At 42.5% G+C, this 25,099-nt stretch overlaps 1 protein-coding gene and 1 pseudogene across 6 annotated transcripts in view; one reads left to right on the top strand and one right to left on the bottom strand.

Annotated features, from left to right (window-relative positions):
• Positions 1 to 940: 940 nt before the first annotated feature.
• GGNBP2 (gametogenetin binding protein 2) overlaps positions 941 to 25,099 on the bottom strand; it is a 46,585-nt gene continuing 22,426 nt past the window's right edge. For 3 of the 6 annotated variants that reach the window (XM_017866980.1, XM_017866978.1, XM_017866979.1), the window contains 6 exons: positions 20,954 to 21,079; positions 20,746 to 20,859; positions 9,021 to 9,230; positions 7,803 to 7,977; positions 5,251 to 5,445; positions 941 to 1,200 (listed from right to left, as the gene is read on the bottom strand). In XM_017866980.1, the coding sequence (XP_017722469.1) occupies positions 1,042 to 1,200; positions 5,251 to 5,445; positions 7,803 to 7,977; positions 9,021 to 9,230; positions 20,746 to 20,859; positions 20,954 to 21,079 (979 nt within the window). In that variant the 3' untranslated portion in view covers positions 941 to 1,041. The remainder of the gene's footprint in view (positions 1,201 to 5,250; positions 5,446 to 7,802; positions 7,978 to 9,020; positions 9,231 to 20,745; positions 20,860 to 20,953; positions 21,080 to 25,099) is intronic. The other 3 variants (XM_017866981.1, XM_017866982.1, XM_017866983.1) reach the window with 3 other exon arrangements.
• LOC108526292 (40S ribosomal protein S2 pseudogene) lies at positions 12,321 to 13,613 on the top strand (annotated as a pseudogene).

The raw sequence follows: 25,099 nt of genomic DNA, 5'->3' as shown, positions 1-25,099 counted from the left end.
TTTTTTTTTTTTTTTTTTAGGTAGTCAGATTCTCCAAAATACATTCTTCAACTGATCACCTGGAGTTATGAAGCCCCAGGAGCTCAGTGAATGAAGAAGGCCGGGGTTTCACACTACAGCTGTAAATGTTTGCTTAATCCCCTGCTGTCAGTACAGATCCCCCTTACTAGCTGAGTCCAGAGGCCTCTAATCTAGAGACCATGAATTTTACTTTCTTCTGGGAATAAACTTTATTTATTTATTTATTTAGAGATGGAGTCTCGCTCTATCACCCAGGCTGGAGTATAGGGGAATGATCTTGGCTCACTGCAACTTCCGCCTCCCAGGTTTAAGAGATTCTTGTGCTTCAGCTCACTGAGTAGCTGGGACTACAGGCACATGCCACCATACCATGCTAATTCTTGTATTTTTTTTAGAGGTGAAGTTTCTCCATGTTGGCCAGGCTGGTCTCGAACTCCTGGCCTCCCAAAGTGCTGGGATTACAGGTGTGAGCCACCGTGCCCAGCCATCTCTTGGGAATAAACTTTAGTCTCCCACCAATTTTCTGGATGGCAGGATATGAGGAGGGCATTTGGGGTATATAATTTTTTTCTTAAATTTTCAAACAGTTCTCTTGTTCTTTTTTTCTTTTTTTTGAGACGGAGTCTCGCTCTGTCACCCAGGCTGGAGTGCTGTGGCCGGATCTCAGCTCACTGCAAGCTCCGCCTCCCGGGTTCACGCCATTCTCCTGTCTCAGCCTCCCGAGTAGCTGGGACTACAGGCGCCGCCACGTCGCCCGGCTAGTTTTTTGTAGTTTTTAGTAGAGACGGGGTTTCACCGTGTTAGCCAGGATGGTCTCGATCTCCTGACCTCGTGATCCGCCCGACTCGGCCTCCCAAAGTGCTGGGATTACAGGCTTGAGCCACCACGCCCGGCCTAATTATATGATATTCTTGGGACTATAAAGCAGTTTTAAAATTCCAGCTCACAGAATCTCTAAAAGCTCTTACATTTAACATTAAGAAAGAATAGCATTAAGAGTTGATTTTAAAAAGAAACTATTTACTTACCTTTCTTTATTTTAGGGGACCCCAAAAGATTGCCACTGCTAGGACAGGTACATGACGTATTTTCATTGGTAACAATTACTTCTACACAAGTATTACCATCTTCAGTACTGCCACAGGCTTTGCAGCTGCTATTTTCTATGAAGTCTGTTTCCTTTCAGGATCAACATTAAGAGACAGTCAAGAGCTTTACTCCGTAACAGCTACACTTTATTCCCTAGATCAAAACTATTTTCATCATAACACTAAGATGTGGCGTTTTCATTATACTGACACTTACACTGACAGTACAAAAGTAATGGTGGGTAAAGATATTCGTCCTTAGCATAAATCAAGACAGTGCCAACCAAGGTGTACTTAGAATCACTGTATTCTTTTTTTTTTTTTTTTTTTTTTTTGAGAGGGAGTTTTGCTCTTGTTGCCCAGGCTGGAGTGCAATGGTGCGATCTCGGCTCACTGCAACCTCCACCTCCCAGCTTCAAGCGATTCTCCAGCCTCAGCCTTCCCAAGTAGCTGGGATTATAGGCATGTGCCACCAAGCCCAGCTAATTTTGTATTTTTAGTAGAGATGAGGTTTCTCCGTGTGGGTCAGACTGGTCTCAAACTCCTGACCTCAGGTGATCCACCCACCTCGGCCTCCCAAAGTGCTGGGATTACAGGCGTGAGCCACCATGCCCAGCCAAATCACTATATTCTTCAATTGTCAAGCGCTCTCACAAAAATAGATATTTCACTTATGAATGTCTTTGAGGAAGCTGTAAAAATATTAATTGTATTAAATATCAACCACAAATACATACGCTTTTTCCTTTTTTTTTTTTTGGGGGGGGGTAGGGTCTCCCTCTGTCACCTAGGCTAGAGTACAGTCATACAATCATGGCTTACTGCAGTCTCAAACTCTTGGGCTCAAGCAATCCTCCTGCCTCAGTCTCTGAAGTAGCTAGGACTACAGAAGCACACCACCAGGCCTACTTTTTTTATTCACCTGTAGAAATAGGGTTTCATTATGTTGCCCAGGCTACTCTTGAATTCCTGGCCTTAAGCAATCCTTCTGCCACGGCTTCCCAAAGTGCTAGGATTACAGGCATGAGCCTCCACGCCCTGACAACAGAAATCTTTTTAATAGTCTATGTGGGGCCAGGTGCAGTGGTTCATGCCTGTAATCCCAGCACTATGGGAGGCCGAGGCAGGTGGATCACTTGAGGTCAGAAGTTCAAGATCAGCCTAGCCAAGATGGTGAAACCCTGTCTCTACTAAAAATACAAAAATTAGCCAGGCAAGGTGGCAGGTGCCTGTAATCCCAGCTACTCAGGAGGCTGAGGCAAGAGAATTGCTTGAACCGGGACAGCAGAGGGTGCAGTGAGCCAAGATCACACCACTGCATTCCAATGTGGACGACAGAGTGAGACTTTGTCTCAAAAAAAAGTCTATGTGACAAACTTCGAGAAGTATGCTTAAAGCACTTCTGTTGCAGCTGTCTCAAGGAAACGTACTTGTGCAACTTTTTGAGGTGCAAGCTGAACTTTTTTCCTGGAACATCAAGTTCACTTGAAAGAATAACTGAAAGACAAACTATGGTTATTCAGACTTAGATATTTAGTAGGCATTTTCTCAAAAATGAATGAAGTCAGTCTGCTACTTCAAGAGAAACAATGAACAACTGTTGTCAATGATAAAATTCAAACACTGAAACAACAATCAGAATTTTGGCCTTGCAACCAGCAGTACTATGAACTTGAAGCTTCCTAATACTTAGACTTTTCTGACCTGCATAACTCAGTGAACTTTGAAATAAATTCCAATGCATGATGTTACGAAACAATAAATGAGTAAAAGATCTATTCAAAGTCTAATGTAGTCCAATGGATTCTAATTTAACAGAGTATAAAAGGGTCATTGATAAGGCATCAGATTCCATATTGCAATGAATCTTTTAGAAACTACCACTGGTCAAAGTGTAGTATCGAAGAATATCCACAACTATCTGAAAAGGTTTACATTAAAATGCTGCTCCCAGCCAGGCATAGTGGCTCACTCCTGTAATCCCAGCACTTTGGGAGGCAGAAGTGGGCAGACTGCCTAAGCTCAGGAGTTCAAGATCAGCCTGGGCAACATGGCAAAACCCCGTCTCTACTAAAAATACAAAAGAAAATTAGCCAGGCATGGTGGTAGACACCTGTAGTCCCAGCTACTTGGGATGCTGAGGCACGAAAATTGCTTGAACCCAGGAGGAGGAGGTTGCAGTGAACCAAGATCTGCCACTGCAATCCAGCATGGGTGACAGAGCGAGACCCTGTCTCCAAAATAAAATACTTTTCCTACCATATATATCTGTGTGAGACTAGACTTTCTTCATATGCTTCAACCAAGCCAATAAATGGAAACAGACTGAATGCAGAAGCAGATACAAGAATCTAGCTTATTCGGTTGGGCTCAGTGGCTCACGCCTGTAATACCATCACTTTGGGAGGCTAAGGCGGGCGGATGATGAGGTCAAGAGATCGAGGCCATCCTGGCCAACATGGTGAATCCCATCTCCACTAAAAATACAGAAATTAGCTGGCCATGGTGGTGCACGACTGTAGTCCCAGCTACTCGGGTGGCTGAGACAGGAGAATCGCTTGAACCTGGGAGGTGGAGGTTGCAGTTAGCCGAGATCGTGCCACTGCCCTCCGGCCTGGCAACAGAGCGAGACTCTGTCTCACAAAAAAAAAAAAAAAAAAAAAGAACCTAGCTTATTCCTTTTAAGACTAACATTAAAGATGTCTGCAAAAAAAATATAATACCATTTTTCTCACTCTCATTTTAGAAAATAGTTATTTTGAAAAAATATTTAGTTAACATTATTTTTGAAGGAGTTTAAAATTTATCTTTTAATTTCTAATATAGTAAATACTGTTAAGTATAACCCACATAAACAAAAGCTCATTGAGTACTTTAATTTTTAAGAATGTAAAGGGATCCTAAGACCAAAAAGTTGAGAACTGCTCTAGGTCATGCACAGAGGTGGCTTTCTACATTTTGACTTTGATCTAATAGTACACTAAAGTCAGGTAAAGAGATAATTACCCAACATTGTCTTGACATTAAAATTCTGGCTTATACAGACTACAGTAGGAAAAAAGCTGATATAAAAACTGCAGGAGCTCACAACTGGAAAAGCATAGTAAAAATGCCCAAATCTAGCAAAAAGCAATACAGTTAATCCTCCGTATCTATGGGTTCTGCATCCATAAATTCAACCAAGAATCGAAAATATTTGGGGGGAAAAAAAATCAACCTGCATCTGTACTGAACATGTACAGACTTTTTTCTTGTCCTTATTTCCTAAACAATACAGTATAACAACTATTTAAACAGCTTTTAATTTATTTACTTTGAGAGAGTCTCCCTCTGTTGCCCAGGCTGGAATGCAGTCGCACGATCTCGGCTCACTGCAACCTCTGCCTCCTGGGTTCAAGAAATTCTCATGCCTCAGCCTCCCAAGTAGCTGGGATTACAGGCGTGAGCCACCATGCCCAGCCCTACATAGATTTTACATTGCATTAGGTATTATAATTTAAGAATACAAGAGGCCGGGCATGGTGGTTCATGCCTGTAATTCTAGCACTTTGGGAGGCTGAGGTGGGAGAATTGCTTGAGCCCACAAGCTCGAGACCAGCCTGAACAACATGGTGAAACTCCATCTCTACAAAAAACACAAAAAATTAGCTGGGCCTGGTGGGGTGCGCCTGTAAGTTCCAGCTACTTGGGAAGCTGAGGTGGGAAGATGACATGAGCCTGTGAGAAGAACACTGCAGTAAGCCATGACTGTGCCACTGCATTCCAGTCTAGGTGACAGAGTGAGACCCTGTCTCAGAAATAAAAGTATAAGGAGGACATGCATAGACTATATGCAAACATTACACCATTTTACATCAGGAACTTGCACATCTGCAGATTTTGGTATCTCCAGGAAGTCCTGGAATCAAACCCCACAGATACCAAGGTATGACTGTACTTTTTTTTATTTAAAAAAAATAGAGAGAGAGATAGGGATCCCACTATGTTGCCCAGGCTGGTCTTGAACTCCTAGGCTCAAGTGATCCTCCAGCCTGGGCCTCCCAAAGTGCTGGGATTACAAGCATGAGCCACCACACTTGGCCTGTACTACTATCTAAAAGCAATACATACACACTTAAGAGCTGATACTAAGAAGTATTACCTTCTCTTGGCTTACTTCCTTTTCATCTGCTGTTTGTAAGGGAGTAGGAATATCACACACACACTTATTTTTTCGTCTATTCTTCCGTTTTTGGCGTTTCTTTTCTTGCTTGAGTTCTCTCACTCTTTCTTCTTCCGAAAATTCCTCACAAAGTTGTTCCAATCTGCTAATACCCTGTACTTTTTCCACGGTCATCTATTATAAAAGTAAGGTTGAGGGTGAATATTGGTCAGAACTTCGTTTTTTGTTTGTTTTGTTTTGTTTTGGTTTTTGTTTTGAGACAGAGTCTCGCACTGTTGCCCAGGCTGGAGTGCAGCGGCATGATCTCGGCTCACTGCAAGCTCCGCCTCCTGGGTTCATGACATTCTCCTGCCTCAGCCTCCCAAGTAGCTGGGATTACAGGCGCCCGCCACCATGCCTGGCTGATTTTTTGTATACATGGGGTTTCACGGTGTTAGCCAGGATGGTCTTGATCTGCTGACCTCATGATCCGCCCACCTCGGCCTCCCAAAGTGCTGGGATTACAGGCGTGAGCCACCGCGCCCGGCCCGTGTTTTCTATGGTAATATACACACTCCTATTCCAAACCAGCAAGATTCTAGTTTTAAATTTCAGATTTTTTTGTTTTGTTGTTGTTGTTGTTGTTGTTAAGACAAAGAGTTTCACTCTGTCACCCAGACTGGAGTGCCATGGCACCCATCTCGGCTCACCGCAACCTCTACCACTCAGGTTCAAGTGATTCTCCTGCCTCAGCCTTCCAAGTAGCTAAGACCACAGGTGTGCACCACCACGCTGGCTGATTTTTATATTTTTAGTAGAGACAGAGTTTCGCCATGACGGCCAGGCTGGTCTCGAACTCCTGGCCTTAAGTGATCCGCCCACCTTGGCCTCCCAAAGTGCTGGGATTTTTGAGAGCCACCATACCTGGTGTAAATTTCAGAATTTCAACACAGCAAAAGTAAACATACCATTTCCTCACATAATGAAAAAACTATTTAACCTGATTAGATGATCTAGTCTCTGAAAGCACAAAAAAGCAAAGAGAAAAAGAATAAGGGCCGGGCACGGTGGCTCACGTCTGTAACCCAGCACTTTGGGAGGCCAAAGCAGGTGGATCACGAGGTCAGGAGTTTGAGACCAGCCTGACCAACATGGTGAAAGCCCTGTCTCTACTAAAAATACAATTAGCCACAAGGCCGGGCACAGTGGCTCATGCCTGTAATCCCTGCACTCTGGGAGGCCGAGGTGGGTGAATTACGGGGTCAGGAGATAGAGACCATCCTGGCTAACTCGGTGAAACACTGTCTCTATTAAAAATACAAAAAATTAGCCAGGCGTGGTGGTGCACGCCTATAATCACAGCTAATTGGGAGGCTGAGGCAGGAGAATAGCTTGAACCCGGGAGGCAGAGGTTGCACTGAGCTGAAATCACACCACTACACCACTGCACTCCAGACTCAGCAATAGAGCGAGACTCTGTCTTAAAATAAAAAAAAAAAAAAGAAAGAAAAAGAAAAGAATAAGAAATGTGAAATATGTTCACCAACTACTACAAACCTCCTCAGACTCCTCAGAACCAGGTACTTAAAAGTTCATGGATGGGCTTCTGGAATTTATACTTTTCATCCTATTCTCATTAGGGACCAATGACTCAGTTTTTAAAGGGTTACAACTGTGCTCTAGTATATATAAAATACTTAACAGCTTAACGTATGCTCTATACATAATAAATTTTTTAAAAAGTTAGCAATTTACAAGCATTGAACCCAATACTTGCATTACAAAGCACCTTCAGTGTGCTTCTAAAAAGTAGTTCTTATACCATGGCATTCACACAGCATTTACTTCATACTATTGGACATTAGTAGGCAAAACGAAACTCACTAAAGGTTTTAACATTTCCTGCTTAATCCTTGGCTGCATTTAACTATTCACTAGTTATTTATTCATTTTTTGTTTTTGAGACGGAGTTTTACTCTTGTTGCCCAGGCTGTAGTGCAATGGTGTGATCTTGGCTCACTGCAACCTCCACCTCTCAGGTTCGAGCAATTCTCCTGTCTCAGCCTCTCAAGTAGCTGGGATTACAGGCACATGCCACCACGCCTGGCTAATTTTTGTATTTTTAGTAGAGACGGGGTTTCATCATATTAGTCAGGCTGGTCTCAAACTTCTGACCTCAGGTGATCTGCCTGCCTTGTCCTCCCAAAGTGCTGGAATTACAGGCGTGAGCCACCACACCCAGCCTCACTAGTTATGTTTCACAGCAGCATCCTGTTAAACATCTTCAGTTTTCTACTCTGAGAAAGTCTAAAAACCAAGGCTGGCAAAGTAACAGGATTAAAAACATTTTTTTAAATCCATCAACTTCTTCTAAATCCCAGTTCCCCAGACCACCACTACTCCAACCCAAAGCCATGTAACGATATCCAGCTAAAGCCATGAAGCTCTATCAGTGATGGACAGTCCTTTGAGGCACTGGTGGCTTACATTAAGATTCAGTCCAGTCACATGACTAAGCAATCTTAGACACTGGAACAGCCCACTGTTCTTACCTCAAAACTCTTGCGTAAAGCATCAACACCAAGATAGAAAAGCATCTGCCACGTCTGCTCTTCTGCCCGTAGTTTTTGCCAGATTCGATGCAGTCTTTCATAAAGATGAATTCCCAAGCAGGTCAGAACTTCTTCTTGAGCTATATCTATTGTCTTTGCATGCCTTTCTCTTCGCCTATACAAGGGAATAATCACATATTAATTCCTAATACCTTTAACTGAAACAGTGAAAGACGGGTAACACAGCTGCAAGTTCAGGTTTTAAACACAATTTGCTTACCTAGTAACAAGACAGTTATACATTTACACTCAATGTATATGTAGATATACAAGCACGCATGTCTACAACCAAAGAGAAATACACATGCAAGTAGAACTTAATCCTCGTACTGCTAAAAATAAAGTAATTCAGGAACTGGCTCTAAAGAGATGGGTATTAGGGCACAAAGCAATCACATGAAAGTGTCCAGCTCATAGTAGACACAACAATTCCTTTTTCTTTCCAATTATAGCAAAACATTTTTTCCTGCATTTGTTTTTTTGTTTTGAGGGGGAATGGAGAAAGGCAATGCCAAAGTGATTCAATAATGGGCAGGAGTCCTCCAGGCTAGTCTTTACAAGTGTTCACAGAACTTTAGCGATAAAAAAGGCCTTTGTATTCTAGCAGAAAGTAGGCACTCAAATGAGGGTTGATACCCTAAACACAAAAGGAAATGAATTTGATTTATTCTATGAACATCATCATCTGATTTTATTTTTACAACAAAGAGATAATACTTTAGGTTTCTATGTAGTAATGATAATAATACAGTTCATGAATTACATTCAATAAGGCATTTCTTAATCCTCTACTGCAAAGATCTCACGCAAAAACCATTATTGTGAATAAAATTTACACACGATAATGCATGAATAGAGGGAGAAAAATCCCTTCTAATCAGTTTCAAATGAAAATGATAGTCTGTAACAATGAAAGCCAAAAAAGCCTGCCTGCCTTCAAGCAAGAACTAGCAGAGGACTGAACCAAACACCAGAGAACAGTTTTTCCCTATTTTCAGTCAATTAAGAAATGCATACTTTAAAGAGAAGCAAAATCTTTACAGGCATACTTTAATTTATACATACATCATATGTACTGAGGCAGAAGGTGATGAAAATAAACTTTCAGTAATAAAATGAAGCAAAGCGCTAGATAGCCCATTCTAGCAAATTACATACTCATACCCTCCTGCGAACTCTGGCTCAGCACGACCCAAAAGATGTGCAATGAAGTCTGTTTCACAGCAAACATGAATGTGTCGCTCATGTGGACAGCACCGCAAGCCTTCATAAAGTGCAGCACAGTAGCCCTTTTCTTTGCTGCAGTCAAGTTCACCAATAAGGATATTGTATGCTCGGAGGACTTTATTTTTGCAATCAGTGCAAAACCTGTTGAAAAGAAAACCCTCAAAATTAAGAACCGGCTGTGCAATTATCTCATGTGGCATGTAACAGTGTACTAGATGATGGCACTCTCTCCCATCTACAGCATCCAAAAAAAGCCTCCATACACACATTTAAAACACATGCATGTAAGGTAAATACAAATTTAGGGATTGCATGAATAAAGACAGATCTTCACTGGCAAATGATTTTTAAACTAGAGAAACACATAGCCTAAAAAAATGAGGCAGATACATACCTATGATTTCATAAAATGCATGCCCAGAAAGTATTAGTTGCCAAGAACTAGCATGTCTCCACTTCAAAAGCTATTTGCACAGGTCAGAAATAAAACAATAGAGGCAACAAACCAATGACTCTTGATTTTTTCTCTCTCCTTCCAGCCTCTGAAAATAGATGGTCTCTTCAGCCAGTAGACCTTGACTCCAATTTCTATTACAACATTTTAATATTTCACTAGCTAAGCATTTGAGGATGGGGTAGGAGTAGGGGTGGGGAGAAGAATGGGAAAGTGGAACATGTATTTTTAAATTTTCTGATTATTTCCAAAATGCCAAATTCTTCCAAAAAATGTCTATTTCTCAATAACAGACATAATATAGACAAAATATACATGGAAACTGATTTAAACTTAAGTGTATATACTGTGACAAAAGTATAGAAGGGTTTGTGAATGTAGAGAAGGAAGAAAATTTATTTTAGAAACCAAATATCAATCAATCAGAAAGAAAGAATAGAGTCTGTTTTCTTAATCTTTTAATTCCTGGAAGAAGAAGAACTTGGTCAGGTGAAAAAGCCAAGCTCACAATAATAGTAACTGGCTAAGATTAGTTAGGTGAAACAAGGAAATTTTGATCTCTTTGATTTAAATTCATCTCCCAAATGAGCTCATCTATGCGTATGGCTTCAAGTAACAAGTCTATAAAGATAATCTGTGACTCTACAGCTCCATTCAAATCTCTGCTATTGCCCAAGGGCCAGACTCATATTGAAAAGTGATGAGACATGACAGATGTCCAACAGGTAACACCTTAAACTCACTGTCCAAAGGTAACGCTGTTCTATTCCTATGTTCCTTCTCAATCCCTGTTAAGAACATTGCCATTCACAGCCATTCAAAGTCTCCCAGGCTGGAAATCTGAGTTAATTCCAACTTCTCCCTAGGTTTTCCTATTAAGGATAGGGCCAACTAGTATTCATTCTTTCTTATTTCTCCTGTAGGTCCCTATTTTCAATTCCCTCTGGCATGGTTTAAGTTGCCTACTATATACATATATGGTTTTTGGTTTTTTTTTTTTGAGACAGAGTCTCTCTCTGTTGCCCAGGCTGGAATGCAGTGGCGCCGTCTTGGCTCACTGCAACCTCTGCCTCCTGGGTTCAAGCGATTCTCCTGCCTCAGTCCCCCGAGTCACTCAGATTACAGGCACCCACCACTATGCCCGGCAATTTTTTTGTATTTTTCAGTAGAGATAGGGTTTCGCCACATTGGCCAGACTGGTCTTGAACTCTTGACCTCAGGTAATCCACTCACCTTGGCCTCCCAAAGTGCTGGGATTGAGCTACCGCACCCGGCCCACATTTTTTTTTTTTTTTTAAAGCTTCTTAACTGACTTTCCTGTTTCCACTCTTCCTAGCATTGATGCATCTATCTCTTACACCAAAACAATTTTTCTAGCACAAATCTGATTATCTGTGTCTCAGCTTAAAAACCTTTCACCTGGCCAGGCGCAGTGGCTCACGCCTGTAATCCCAGCTCTTCGGGAGGCCAAGGCAGGCAGATCACCCGAGGTCGGGAGTTTGAGACCAGCCTGACCAACATGGAGAAACTCCGTCTCTAGTAAAATACAAAAATTAGCCAGGCGTGGTGGCGCATGCCTGTAATCCCCACTACTCTGGAGGCAGAGGAAGGAGAATTGCTTGAACCTAGTAGGCGGAGGTTGCAGCAAGCCGAGATCACACCACTGTACTCCAGCCTGCGAAACAAAAGCAAAACTCTGTCTCAAAAAACAAAATAAAAACTTTTCAGTTGTCCCTATTATTAATACTTCTGATTTATGCTCTTCTTCGTGTTTTGTTTTTTAGACGGAGTTTCACTCTGTCACCCAGGCTGGAGTGCAGTGGGGCAATATCGGCTCACTGCAACCCCCGCTCCCCAGGTTCAAGCGATTCTCCTGCCTCAGACTCCTGAGTAGCTGGGATTACAGGTGCCCACCACCATATCCAGCTGATTTTTGTGTGTTTTCAGTGCAGACGGCGTTTCACCATGTTGGCCGGGCCCGTCTTCAACTTCTGACCTCAAAGTGACTCGTCTGCCTCGGCCTCCCAAAGTGTTGGGATTACAGGCGTCAGCTACCACGCCCGGCCTAGACTTCTTACTATAGTATTTACCCTTCTGTAGCCATGTCTTTATTTCATGCACACACATTTTGCTGGACCAATAGTAGATAACGATTTTTTTTTTTGTCTTTTTTTTTTTCCCTTTTGTGGAGAACAGGGTCTCGCTATATTACCCAGGCAGGTCTCGAACTCCTGGGCTCAAGCTATCCTCCCGCCTCTGCCTCCCTGAGAGCTGGGATTACAGGCGTGAGCCACCGAGCCCGGCCAGATAACGATTTCTTAAAATGAAGATATGGACTGGACACAGTGGCTCACGTCTGTAATCCCAGCACTTTGGGAGGCCAAGGAGGGTGGATCATCAGGAGTTCGAGACCAGCCCGGCCAACATGGTGAAACCCCGTTTCTACTAAAAATACAAAAATTAGCTGGGTGTGGTGGCACACTCCTGTAATCCTAGCTACTCAGGAGGCTGAGGCATGAGAATTGCTTGAACCCAGGAGGCAGAGGTTGCAGTGAGCCAAGATCATGCTATTGCACTCCAGCCAGGGTGACGAAAGCAAACCTCCATCTCAAAAATAAAAAAAATGAATATATGTTAAATTAGAGGCTCTAAGTCCACTTGGTAAACAGAGGCAATAATACTGACAAATAATGTTAAATTATTTTATTTCACTGAAGTTTTAAATATGGGCAAAAAATACACAAAAATTAACACAAAATGGATTAAAAACCTAAACGTTAACATCTGAAAACCATAAAACTCCCAGAAGAAAACATAGGGGAAAATCTTCATGACATTGGACTAAGTGATGATTTATTGGCTATGACACCATAAGCACACATGCACAACAAAAACAGACGCTTCTCTGAGAAAACACCAAATGGTGGATGACGCTGGTGGCAGCCGGCGAGGGTGGAGCCTGGGAAGGGGAAACGTGGTGGCTTCCGTGGAGGTTTCAGCAGTGGCATCCAGGGCCGGGGCCGGGGCTGAGGTCGTGGAACTCATGGAGGCAAGGCCGAGGATAAGGAGTGGATGCCTATCACCAAGCTGGGCGGCCTGGTCAAGCACATGAAGATCAAGTCCCTGGAGGATATCTATCTCTTCTCCCTGCCCATCAAGGAATCTGAGATCACTAACTTTTTCCTGGGGGCCTCTCTCAAGGACAAGGTTTTGAAAATTATGCCAGTGCAAGGAGACCCACGCTGGCCAGTGCACCAGGTTCAAGATGTTTGTTGCCATCGTGGACTACAATGGCCACACTGGTCTGGGTGTTAAGTGCTCCAAGGAGGTGGCCACGGCCATCCGCGGGGCCATCATCCTGGCCAAGCTCTCCATTGTCCCTGTGCGCAGAGGCTACTGGGGGAACAAGATCAGCAAGCCCCACACCGTCCCTTGCAAGGTGACAGGACACTGCGGCTCTGTGCTGGTGCGCCTCATCCCTATGCCCAGGGCACTGGCATCGTCTCAGTGCCTGTACCCAAGAAGCTGCTCATGATGGCTGGTATTGATGACTACTACACCTCGGCCAGGGGCTGCACTGCCACCCTGGGTAACTACACCAAGCACACCTTTGATGCCATCTCTAAGACCTACAGCTATCTGACCCCCGACCTCTGGAAGGAGAATGTATTCATCAAGTCTTCCTGTCAGGGATTCACTAACCACCTCGTCAAGACCCACACCAGAGTCTCCATGCAGAGGACCCAGGCTCCAGTTGTGGTTACAAGATAGGGTTTTTATACAAGAAAAATAAAGTGAATTAAGCCTGAAAAAAAAAATACTACAGTCGTGTCATTTAACAATGGGACACATTCTGAGAAATGCATTGTTAGCTATTTTATTGCTGTGTGAACATCAGAGTGTACTTACACAAACCTAGGTGGTATATATATTTTTTTCACATGGAAAACCAAATGTCCCAGCACTATTACTGAATATTAATCATTTCCTCAATTTGATCTGAAATGCCATACAGCAGGTTTCTATACGCAGTATGCTCCATTATAATCTTATGGGCCCACTGTCATATATGTGGTCCATCACTGACCAAAATGTCATCATGTAGCACATGACTGTACATTAAAATTAAAAACTACAGCACAGCAAAGATGATCAACAGAGTAAAAAGGCAACCCAAAGAATGGAAAAAAATATTTGCAAACCATATATTGAATAAGAGGTTAATAGCCAGAATATAAAGAACCACTATAACACAATCACAAAAAAAATAGCCTAATTTAAAAATGGGCACAGCTGTGATCATGCCACTGCACTCCAGCCTGGACAACAGAGCAAGACCCTGTCTCAAAAAAATAAAATAATTTAAAAGTAAATAAATAAATGGGCAAAGCATGAATAGACATTTCTCCAAAGATGATATACAAATGGCCAGCAAGCATATGAAAAGATGCTCAACATCACTTATCATTAGGAAAATGCAAATCAAAAACACAATGAGATATCACCTTAAACCAATTAGAATGACCGCTATCAAAACAACAACAAATAACAAGTGTTATCGAGGATGTGAAGAAATTGGAACCCTTATGCACTGTTGGCAGGAATGTAAGACAGTACAGCTGCTATGAAAACCAGTATGGAAGTTCTTCAAAATAAAACTACCACACAATCCAGGAATCCCACTTTTAGGTATATATCCAAAAGAACTGATACCAGGATCTTGAAAAGATATTTACACACTCATGTTCACTGCAGCATTACTGACAATAGGCAAAATGTGAGAGCAACCTTAAATGTCCATCAATGTACGAATGGATAAAGAAATGCAAATAGCCAGGTGTGGTGGCTCACACCTGTAATACCAGCACTTTGAGAGGCCCAGGCGAGTGGATCACTTGAGGTCAGCAGTTCAAGATCAGCTTGACCAACATGGTGAAACCCTGTTTCTACTAAAAATACAAAAATTAGCTGGGTGTGGTGGTGCGTGCCTATAATCCCAGCTACTCAGAAGGCTGAGGCAGGAGAATCGCTTGAACCCGGGAGGCGGAGGTTGCAGTGAGCCGAGATCAAGCCACTGTACTCCTGCCTAGACAACAGAGCAAGACTCCGTCTCAAAAAAAAAAAAAGAAAAGAAAAAATAAATGTGAATAATGTCACATATACTGTGACACTGCCCATTTTTAAATGTCACAGTATTGTGACATTATTCAGCTTTTAAGGGGGAATCCTGTCATAGGTTACAACACAGATGAATCTTAGAGATTATCTAAGTACTGTCTTAGATAATGGCTAAGTAAAATAAGCCAATCACAAAAATTCAAGTGCTACGTTATTCCAATTACATGAGCTATCTAAAATAATTAAACTCAGAAAGAAGAATTGTGGTTGCTAAGGGGTAAGGGGAGAAAAAGGTGTCGTTCAATGGGCACAGTTTTAGTTAAGATGAAAAAGTTCTAGAGATTTGTTGTACAACAATGTGCATATAGTTAACAATATTGCAATGTACACTTAAAAACTGTTTAAAAGGTAAATTTATGTTTCATGGTTTTTGTTTTGTTTTTTCTTTTGAGACGGAGTCTCACTCTGTTGCCAAGGCTTGAGTGCAGTGGTGCGATCTTGGCTCACTGCAAGCTCCGCCTCCTGGGTTCACGCCATTCTCCTGCCTCAGCCTCGCAAGTAGCTGGGACTATAGGCGCCTGCCATCACGCCCAGATAATTTTTTAAAAATTATTTTTAGAAGAAACGGGGTTTCACTGTGTTAGCCAGGATGGTCTCAATCTCCTGACCTTGTGGTCCGCCCGCCTCAGTCTCCCAAAGTGCTGGGATTACAGGTGTGAGTCACCGCGCCCGGCCTGTTTCACGTTTTTTGAGACAGTGTGGCATACTCTTGGCTGACTGTAGCCTCAACCTACCTAGTAGGCTCAAGTGATCCTCCCTGCCTCATCCACCTGAGTACCTGGGACTACAGGTGTGTGCCACCACGCATGGCTAATTTTTGTATTCAGTGTAGAGACAGGGTTTTGCCATGTTGCCCAGGCGAGTCTTGAACTCCTAGGCTCAAACAATCCGCCCACCTCAGTCTCCCAAAATGCTGAACTGTGAGACACATGCCTAGCCTTATTTTGTATTCCTTTAAAACACACACACACACATACGTGGAACAGAAAGTCTCTCCCTTAGGAGAGAAAAAACAGACACAGAAATAACAACAAATACTTTCACATTTTCAGGTTATGAACAGCAAGTTCACATTTTCAGGTAATTAAATGGTCAAATGTCAAAGAGAACAATAAAAAAACCTGAAATATTTTCCCCCTATTTTACTGCTTCATATTCTGGGTAGTTTAATATATGTTTGATTGTACAACCATAAGCGTAAGTAAATAGCAAATTAAAAATAGGATATAAAAGCTGTAAAAGAGATTTTTTCCCATTTGCAAAAGTAGCATTGCATAGGAATTTTTAAAAACTTTTTTTTTTGAGACAGAGTCTCACTCTGCCACCCAGTCTGAAGTGCAGTTGCATGATCATGGCTTACTGCAGCCACAGCCTTCCTGGGCTCAAGTGATCCTCCTACCTCATTCTCCCGAGTAGGTGAAACTACAGGCGTGTCACCACACCCAGCTAATTTTTTTATTTTGTTTATTTATTTATTTTTTTGAGACAGAGTCTCGCTCTGTCACCCAGGCTGGAGTGCAGTGGCGCGACCTCGGCTCACTGCAAGCTCCGCCTCTTGGGTTCACGCCATTCTCCTACCTCAGCCTCCCAAGTAGCTGGGACTACAGGCGCTTGCCACCACACCCAGCTAATTTTTTGTATTTTTAGTAGAGACAGGGTTTCACCATGTTGGCCAAGCTGGTCTCGAACTCCTGACCTCGTGATCCACCCACCTCTGCCTCCCAAAGTGCTGGGATTACAGGAGTGAGCCACTGCACCCGGCCTTTATAAATGGGTCTCCCTATGCTGCCCAAGCTGGTATCGAACTCCTGAACTCAAGTGATCCTCCTGCCTTGGCTTCCCAAAGTGTTGGAATTATAGGTGTGAGCCACAATGCCCAGCCTTAAAAAATCTTTCAGGCAGAGGTTTCAGCTTATTAACACCTCATTTCTAATGATGTTCTATCACTTCTCAGCCTTTTGACTAAGATCAAGTGTAGTATCTGACAATGTTCTACCATAATACTTTTTTAGTCAAATTAGCCAGGCGTCATGGTAGGCGCCTGTAGTCCCAGCTACTTGGGAGGCTGAGACAGGAGAATGGCGTGAACCCAGGAGGTGGAGCTTGCAATGAACCGAGTTCACGCCACTGCACTCCAGCCTGGGTGACAGAGCAAGACTCTGTCTCAAAAAAAATAAATAAAAATAAATAAACAAAAAATAAAAAATAACAAAATTAGCTGGGTGTGGTGACACACCTGTAATCTCACTCTGTCGCCTAGGCTGGAGTGCAGTGGCACAATCTTGGCTCACTGCAACCTCTGTCTCCCAGATTCTAGCAATTCTCATGTCTTAGCCTCCTGAGTAGCTGGGATTACAGAAGTACACCATGCCTGGCTAATTTATGTATTTTCGGTAGAGATGGGGTTTCACGATGTTGGCCAGGCTGGTCTCAAACTCCTGGCCTCATGGGATCTGCCCATCTCGGCCTCCCAAAGTGCTAGGATTACAGGCATGAGCCACCATGCCCGGCCTCTACCATAATTCTTAACCGGCTGAATAGTGTTATCAAATCTTTATTATAAATTTTTTTTTAAAAAAAGTAGATACCACCAAAAAGGTAAATTATTTAGGTATTTACAAATCATTTTAAACTGATTATACCCCCCCCAAACTCAAATTGTACCTACAGTAAGAAATGGAAACACAGGAATAAGGACTTGCAGATCTGTCATGCAAACATTCTCTGACGTGCTTAACTATGTGCCATGTACTGCTCTAAACAAGCATTACAATGTATCATTCCCACAACAAATTTAATTTAATCCTACAATAAATCCTGTAAGATCAGTACTCTCATTATTTTTGTCTTTTTTTTTTTTTGAGACAAGGGTCTCACTCTGTTGCCCAGGGGGGAGTTCAGTGGCACAATCATAGCTCACGATAACCTCAAACTCTTAGGCTCAAGAGATCCTCCTGTCTTAGCCTTCCAATTAACTCAGGCTACAGGCACACCACCCCCCAACCACACCCCCCACCCTACTCTGCGAATTTGATTATTTATTTATTTTTGAGACAGAGTCTCGCTCTGCCACCCAGGCTGGAGTGCAATGGTGCGATCTCGGCTCACTGCAACCTCCGCCTCTCAGGTTCAAGCAATTCTCCTGCCTCAGCCTCCCGAGTAGCTAGGATTACAGGCACCCGCCACTACGCCCAGCTAATTTTTCTAATTTTTGTAGAGTCGGGGTTTCACCATCTTCGCCAGGCTGGTCTGGAACTCCTGACCTCAGGTGATCCACCCACCTCGGCCTCCCAAAGTGCTGGGATTAGAGGCACAAGCCACTGTGCCAAGCTGCTAATCTTATTTTAATTTTTATTATTTTTGAGATGAGGTTTCACTCTGTTGCCCAAGCTGGAGTGCAGTGGTACAGTCATGGCCACTGTGATCATGGTGCACCTTCAACCTCTTGGGCTCAAGTGATACACTCTAACCTCAGCCTCCCCAGTAGATAGGACCACAGGTTTGTGCCACCATGGCAGCTAATTTTTCTGCTTTGTTGTAGAGACGGGGTTTTACCATGTTGTCTAGGCTGGTCTAAAACTCCTGGGCTCAAACCATCTACCTGACTTGGCCTCCCAAAGTGCTGGAACTACAGGTGTGAGCTACCATGCCCAGCCTGTTTGTTTTAAAGAAGAAAAAAATTGAGGCACAGAAAAGTCAACTAACTTGTACAGCTACAATTAGTAGAATCCAGATGCAATACAATCTCCCTAAATTCATCACTCACTGCTTTAATTAATCACTCTCAACCGTACTTTCTCACTACCATTAAGATATTTATAAAATGGACTAAAATCCATCTAAAAATGCTAAAACATTAACCATAAACATAGGAAAATCTACAAAACCATTATAGGAAACTCCAAAACATGCGCTCTAATAACTTGTCATTTATCACCCACAAAAACTATCTTTTGGGAGAATCAACTCATATTTAAAGAGGAAGGATATATGCTTTATGTCTATATAGTCCCTGCAAAACTCCAAATAAGTGACACATTCTCTACTGTCTTAGGCATAATCCACCAAAAAGGCAAAGAAAGAAAGCTTTTAATTGAGAAAAGAAAAACACCAATAAACTTGGTATGCGGGTGAAGTCATTAGCCTACTGCCACATAAAGTAATGACACCAGTTTTTATCTTTCACTTGATTTTTAGAGGCACTCCCAAAATAACTGTGTATATGTATCTCAAAGTCAAAGGACATACAACCACAAACACAACATGTAACAAATTTAAACAGTAGAACCGCCCCAAGAACACCATCTCTAGATGTTCTTACTAGTTTCTTTTTCTTACTAGTTTCTTTTTCTTTTTTTTTGAGACGGAATCTTGCTCTGTCAGAGGGCAGTGGCACAATCTTGGCTCACTGCAACCTCTGCCTCCTGGTTTCAAGCAATTCACCTGCCTCAGCCTCCCGAGTAGCTGGGACTACAGGTGCGTGCCACCACGCCTGGCTAACTTTTATATTTTTAGTAGACACGGAGTTTTGCCACGTTGGCCAGGCTGGTATTGAACTCCTGACCTCAGGTGATCCACCTGCCTCAGACTCCCAAAGTGCCGGGATTACAGACGTGAGCCACCGCGCCCGGCCCACCAGTTTCCTTTTCTACTGCACTCTCCTCCTTATTAATTTCCAAATGTTAATGACACTTAGAAAATTCCTTTGTACGCCAGGCGCGGTGGCTCACGCCTGTAATCCCAGCACTTTGGGAGGCTGAGGAGGGCGGATCACAAGTGAGGAGACTGAGACCATCCTGGCCAACATGGTGAAACCCCGTCTCTACTAAAAATACAAAAAAAAGAAAAAAAATTAGCTGGGCATGGTGGCGTTTGCCTGTAATCAGCTATTCAGGAGGCTGAGCAGGAGAAATCTCTTGTTGAACCAGGGAGTCGGCAGTTACAGCGAGCCGAGATCGAGCCACTGCATTCCAGCCTGTCGACAGAGCAAGACTCTGTCTAAAAAAAAAAAAAAAAAAAAAAAAAAAAAAAAGAAAATTCCTTTGTAAAAGTAGTGTTCTATAAAGAAAAATCTGAACTTACTTTTATAGTAACGAAACACATGAATACCAACTCTCTTTTGGGGTCCTGACAATGACAGAAGAAATACTTCAAATATTAAGTAAAAAGCTACTAATTTAATATTGAAAATGCTATCATAGACTGGGCGCAGCTCATGCCTGTAATCTCAGCACTTTGGGAGGTCGAGGCAGGTAGATCACCTGAGGTCAGGAGTTCGAGACCAGCCTAACCAACATGGCAAAACCTGGTCTCTACTAAAAATACAAAACTTAGCCGGGCGTGGTGGCATGAGCATGTAGTCCCAGATACTCAGGAGGCTGAGGCAGAAGAATTGTTGGAACCCAGGAGGCTGTGGCCGCAGTGATCTGAGGTCTTGCCACTGCATTCCAGCCTGGGTGACAGAGCGAGACACCATCTCAAAAGAAAAGAAAAAAAAAAATTACAAAATAGGAGATGCTGGCTCAACACAAGAAGGCTAACCCTGAGAGTCATCCCATAAAGCAACTGTCTTGGCCAGGCGCAGTGGCTCACGCCTGTAATTCCAGCACTCTGGGAGGCTGAGGTTGGCGGATCACAAGGTCAGGAGACCAAGAACATCCTGGCCAACATGGTGAAATTCCATCTCTACTAAAAATACAAAAATTAGCTGGGCATGGCGGCATTTGCCTGTAATCCCAGCTATTTGAGAGGCTGAGGCAGGAGAATCTCTTGAACCTGGGAGGCAGAGGTTGCAGTGAGCCGAGATCACACCACTGTACTCCAGCCTGGCAACAGAGCTAGACTCCATCTCAAAAAAAAAAAAAAAAAAGGAGCTGCCTACTCTAACATTAAGCTCCGCCTAGAGCCAAGTATTAAAGGGAAGGCTAGAATGCTATTATACAAAAGAGGTCAGTGACAGGCCACTCTAGGTGACTGACAGATAAGGTACCTTCCACATTAAACTGGAACAACCATCAGACTTACCTGTGTTTTCGTAGATATGTTTCTAGCGTTTCTAAAAGACAACTTGAGTCAATTAAAACTACTTCATCCCTGCATTCCTGGGACATTAGTTCCCATACATCCATCCAACAACCTCTGTAGAAAGAACAAATATTAATGAAAAAGGAGAATACAGAAGGGTAAAACATTAAAAAAACAAAAAACAGAGTAAAGTATTACTTGATTTTACCTGGCTGTTCCCTGGAAAGGTCCATAATGGAAAATGATCCTACACTTGCTGTCCTTCCTGTGGTCTTCACTACTTCTCTTATCTGTACTTAACTTCTCTGAACTGACACTGCTACTGCTCCCTTCACTGTAGTATAGTATAGTACAAAGCTTAGTGACACCGAGATAATCTGAAGAAATAATTTCTATAGTCTAAATTAAAATCATGAACACTTTAATGATTAAGATATTAGAACATGTTTACAAATTATATATGATTACATACTCATTATATTAATATAATGTTCATTTAAATGTGTGCTCATATCTTTATATAAAAACGTCTGCTTGACTATCAAGTTTATCTGATACAATTTAACAACATTTGTAGTTACCAAGACAGCAACTGGTTAATAAACTAAGTATTCTATGAGCAAATATTGTTGGAATGTTCTCAAGTTAAAATGACTGAAAAAATTATCAAGTATTTTCCCTTATAAACACAGACCAATCTTCCACAAATAGAAAATTCTAAAAGTTTTGATCTACTTAATGAGATCGTCATCAAGTAATTTTTTTTTTTTTTTTTAACTTTTATTTTGTAGAGACGAGGTCTCTGCTGTGTTGCCCAGGCTGGTCTCAAACCCCTGACCTCAAGCCATTCTCCCACCTCAGCCTCCCAAAGCACTGGGATTACAGGTGTGAGCCACCACACCCAGCTCAATTTTCTTTTTGTAATCACTCCATTTTAAAGCTAATCCACGGTAACAAAACTATTATCTACCCTCACATGTACAAGTAGCTGGGAAAGTCATAGATTAATTACAGTGAGTTTTACGTGTACTAAAATAAAGATAGCACACTAAGATGAACTCTTTATACAGCCTAAATTAGTAAGAACTATGTGGTAATTTTTTTTTTTTGAGACAGACCCTTGCTCTGTCACTCAGGCTGGAACGCAGTGGCATGATCTTGGCTCAGTGCAACCCCACCCCTGCAGGGCTCAAGTGATCCTCCCACCTCAGCCTCCCGAATAGCTAGGACCATAGGTGTGTATCACACCTGGTTATTTATTTATTTATTGTATTTTTTAAGTAGAGACAGCAGGGTCTTGTCATGTTGCCCAGGCTGGTCTCCAACTCCTGAGCTCAAGCAATCCACCCAACTCGGCATTCTAAAGCGCTGGGATTAAAGGCATAAGCCACCACGCCCAGCCCTATACAATTTTTTTTTTTAACAAACTTACTAAAAACTTCCCACTCTCCCTCCCCAGCAGGGTTCGACTTCGGTATGAAAATTGCCACATATTTTGCTTTGTTGCAGCACATTTATCTTGGACCTGCACTCCAAGGGAAATGTGGGTTTATATTCTTTTCAATGACAGCCTTCTTGATCTTTCATGACTCTGAACAACTGCCTCCTGTCTGTTCTTCTGTAGGTCTCAGTACAGTCTTAGGAATTCATTACACCTTGGATGCTAGAGACGGAAAAACCTCTGAACTTTTAACTTACTCTGTGTAGCTAACTGGGTATTTCTCAACCCTCTGCCCAAAATATAAGTAATCCACACAATTCAGCTCTGTACTCTCTCTCACAATGGCTCAAGTTAAGGTTTAGCTCCCCTAGGCCAGGCGCGGTGGCTCAAGCCTGCAATCCCAGCACTTTGGGAGGCCGAGACGGGCAGATCACGAGGTCAGGAGATCAAGACCATCCTGGCGAACACGGTGAAACCCTATCTCTACTAAAAAAATAAAAAAACTAGCCGGGCGAGGTGGCGGGCGCCTGTAGTCCCAGCTACTCGGGAGGCTGAGCCAGGAGAATGGTGTAAACCCGGGAGGCGGAGCTTGCAGTGAGCTGAGATCCGGCCACTGTACTACAGCCTGGGCGACAGAACCAGACTCCATNAAAAAAAAAAAGATTTAGCTCCCCTTATTTGTGACAACAAAAACATCTGTTCCACTTTCCATGCTGCATCCTTCTATTCTCAACTCTGATATTTCCTTTTTGAGACAAGAGTCTCACTCTGTCGCCCAGGCTGGCGTGCAGTGGTGTGATCTCAGCTCACTGCAACCTCTGCCTCCCGGGTTCAAGCGATTCTCCTGCTTCAGCCTCCCAAGTAGCTGGGACTACAGGTGTGTGCTACCACACCTGGCTAATTTTTGTATTTTTAGTAGAGACGGGGTTTCATCATATTGGCCAGGCTGGTCTCGAACTCCTGACCTCGTGATCTGCCCACATCGGCCTCCCAAAGTGCTGGGATTACCCATGTGAGCCACCGCACCCAGCCCCTCTTTTACTAACTATACTTGATTAGTATAATGCATAATTTCCCAGAACTGAAAAACTCTCAAACTCAAGTTCTCATAATTGAGGGAAAGGTTCATAAAGAGAAATCAGAGTTGAAGAAAGATTATTATATCATTAGAATGCGAAAGCTTTTTTTTTTTTTAAGAAAAAAGCTCTATAAAAAAAATCTGTATCTCAAAACATTCTAGACCTTATGCTGTTTATTATTCTTTTAAGATCAAGCTTTCTGAAAAAATAACCTTTCCACTTTCTGGTCCTGCTCCTAAGCACAACTTAATCCATAACAACCTTACATCGCATTCACTTTTGCATCACTGCAACCTGGATTCTGCTTCCACTCAATCACTAGCTCAGCTCATCAAGATCACCAATTATCTCAGTGTTACTAAATCCAATGTCCACTTCTGGGTCCTTGATGACTTGGCAGCATTTAACACAGCTGATCAGACTTCCTTGGAACACTTTTACACCTTGGCTTCCTTCTACCTATCTGGCTACTTTCTCAGGTTTCTTTACTAATTTCTTTTCTACCATTAAATTCCTCGGAATTCTTGTACTCTCTTTCCCTTTAGGTGATCTTACATAACATTCTCTAAGATACTCCAGGCCTACAACTCCAGCCTAGATCCTTCTTACTCCCAGACGGACAATAACCTGGGTTTACTTGCACAGATGAGAGAACACTCTCAGAAAGGCTGACCTAGGTTGCTATTTATTAGGCTAACGCCTTATCAACTGTATTATACTTTCTCTGGAAATGGACTAAACAAATTTAAAAAGCTATGGGGGGTGGGGATGTAGCGGTAGGAGGGGGAGTGGAAATACATAAAATGGAGAATAGTAGTAGCATTTAATAGTGGTGACCATCCAAGGGAGAGGGAGCCTTGGATAAGCATACTGTACTGCTTAGCCTGCTATCCATGTGGCCTGTGGGAATAACTGAAGCTACCTTAGTAAAGAGACAGACACTGCTTAAGATGAATTAAGTCCATTCACACTGATTCCATACTCAGCAAACAGCCTTCTAAAACATATGACTTCCCATGTAGTGGAACTGTAGCTAGAAGGGGATGTAAAATCTGTGGTTTGTTTTGTTTCTTAAGCTGAAAGATAGAAAAACAGAGCTGTATGTAAATTTAACTAAAGTAGGTAACTGAATAAGCAAAGTGATTGAAAACAAAGGAGATGGAGTGCAGAGCAAGAGTGGAAGGACTGGTCTTTGAAGAAAGGCAGCAATGAGCGCAGATGCATAAGATGCTGGGCTACTTGCTTTTCAGTTCATCAACAAAGAATATGCTTAACAGAAAAAAAGTACCAGAAGGCAAGCTCTTTACTATATCATACCACTCTATGCCTTCAGCCAACAGGTCCTTCTGTAATGTGAAAAATTAGCCTGTACTCTGCATTTAGAGTCAGAAATTATCTGAAGCTACTGACAGATCTGAGAAGGAAGAATGAGCTGATGAAAAAACAAAAAATAAAACATTTTTAAAAGATACTGACAAATCGGGCCGGGCACGGTGGCTCACGCCTATAATCCCAACACTTTGGGAGGCCAAGATGGGTTGATCACCTGAGGTCAGGAATTCAAGACGAGCCTGGTCAACCTGGTGAAACCTCGTGTCTACTAAAAATACAAAAATTAGCTGGGCGTGGTGGCGGGCACCTGTAATCCCAGCTACTCAGGAGGCTGAGGCAGGAGAATCACTTGAACCCAGGAGGTGGAGATTGCAGTGAGCCAAGATCAAGCCATTGCACTCCAGCCTGGGCGACAAACGGAAACTCCACCTCAAAAAAAAAAAAAAAAAAAAAAAAAAAAAAAAAAAAAAAAAAAAAAACAGAAAAACAAAGAAAAAAAAAA

The sequence above is a fragment of the Rhinopithecus bieti genome, unplaced genomic scaffold, assembly GCF_001698545.2.
Source record: "Rhinopithecus bieti isolate Rb0 unplaced genomic scaffold, ASM169854v2 scaffold_1853, whole genome shotgun sequence".
NCBI classification, from domain to species: domain Eukaryota; kingdom Metazoa; phylum Chordata; class Mammalia; order Primates; family Cercopithecidae; genus Rhinopithecus; species Rhinopithecus bieti.
This window is presented reverse-complemented; position numbering and strand designations above follow the sequence as displayed.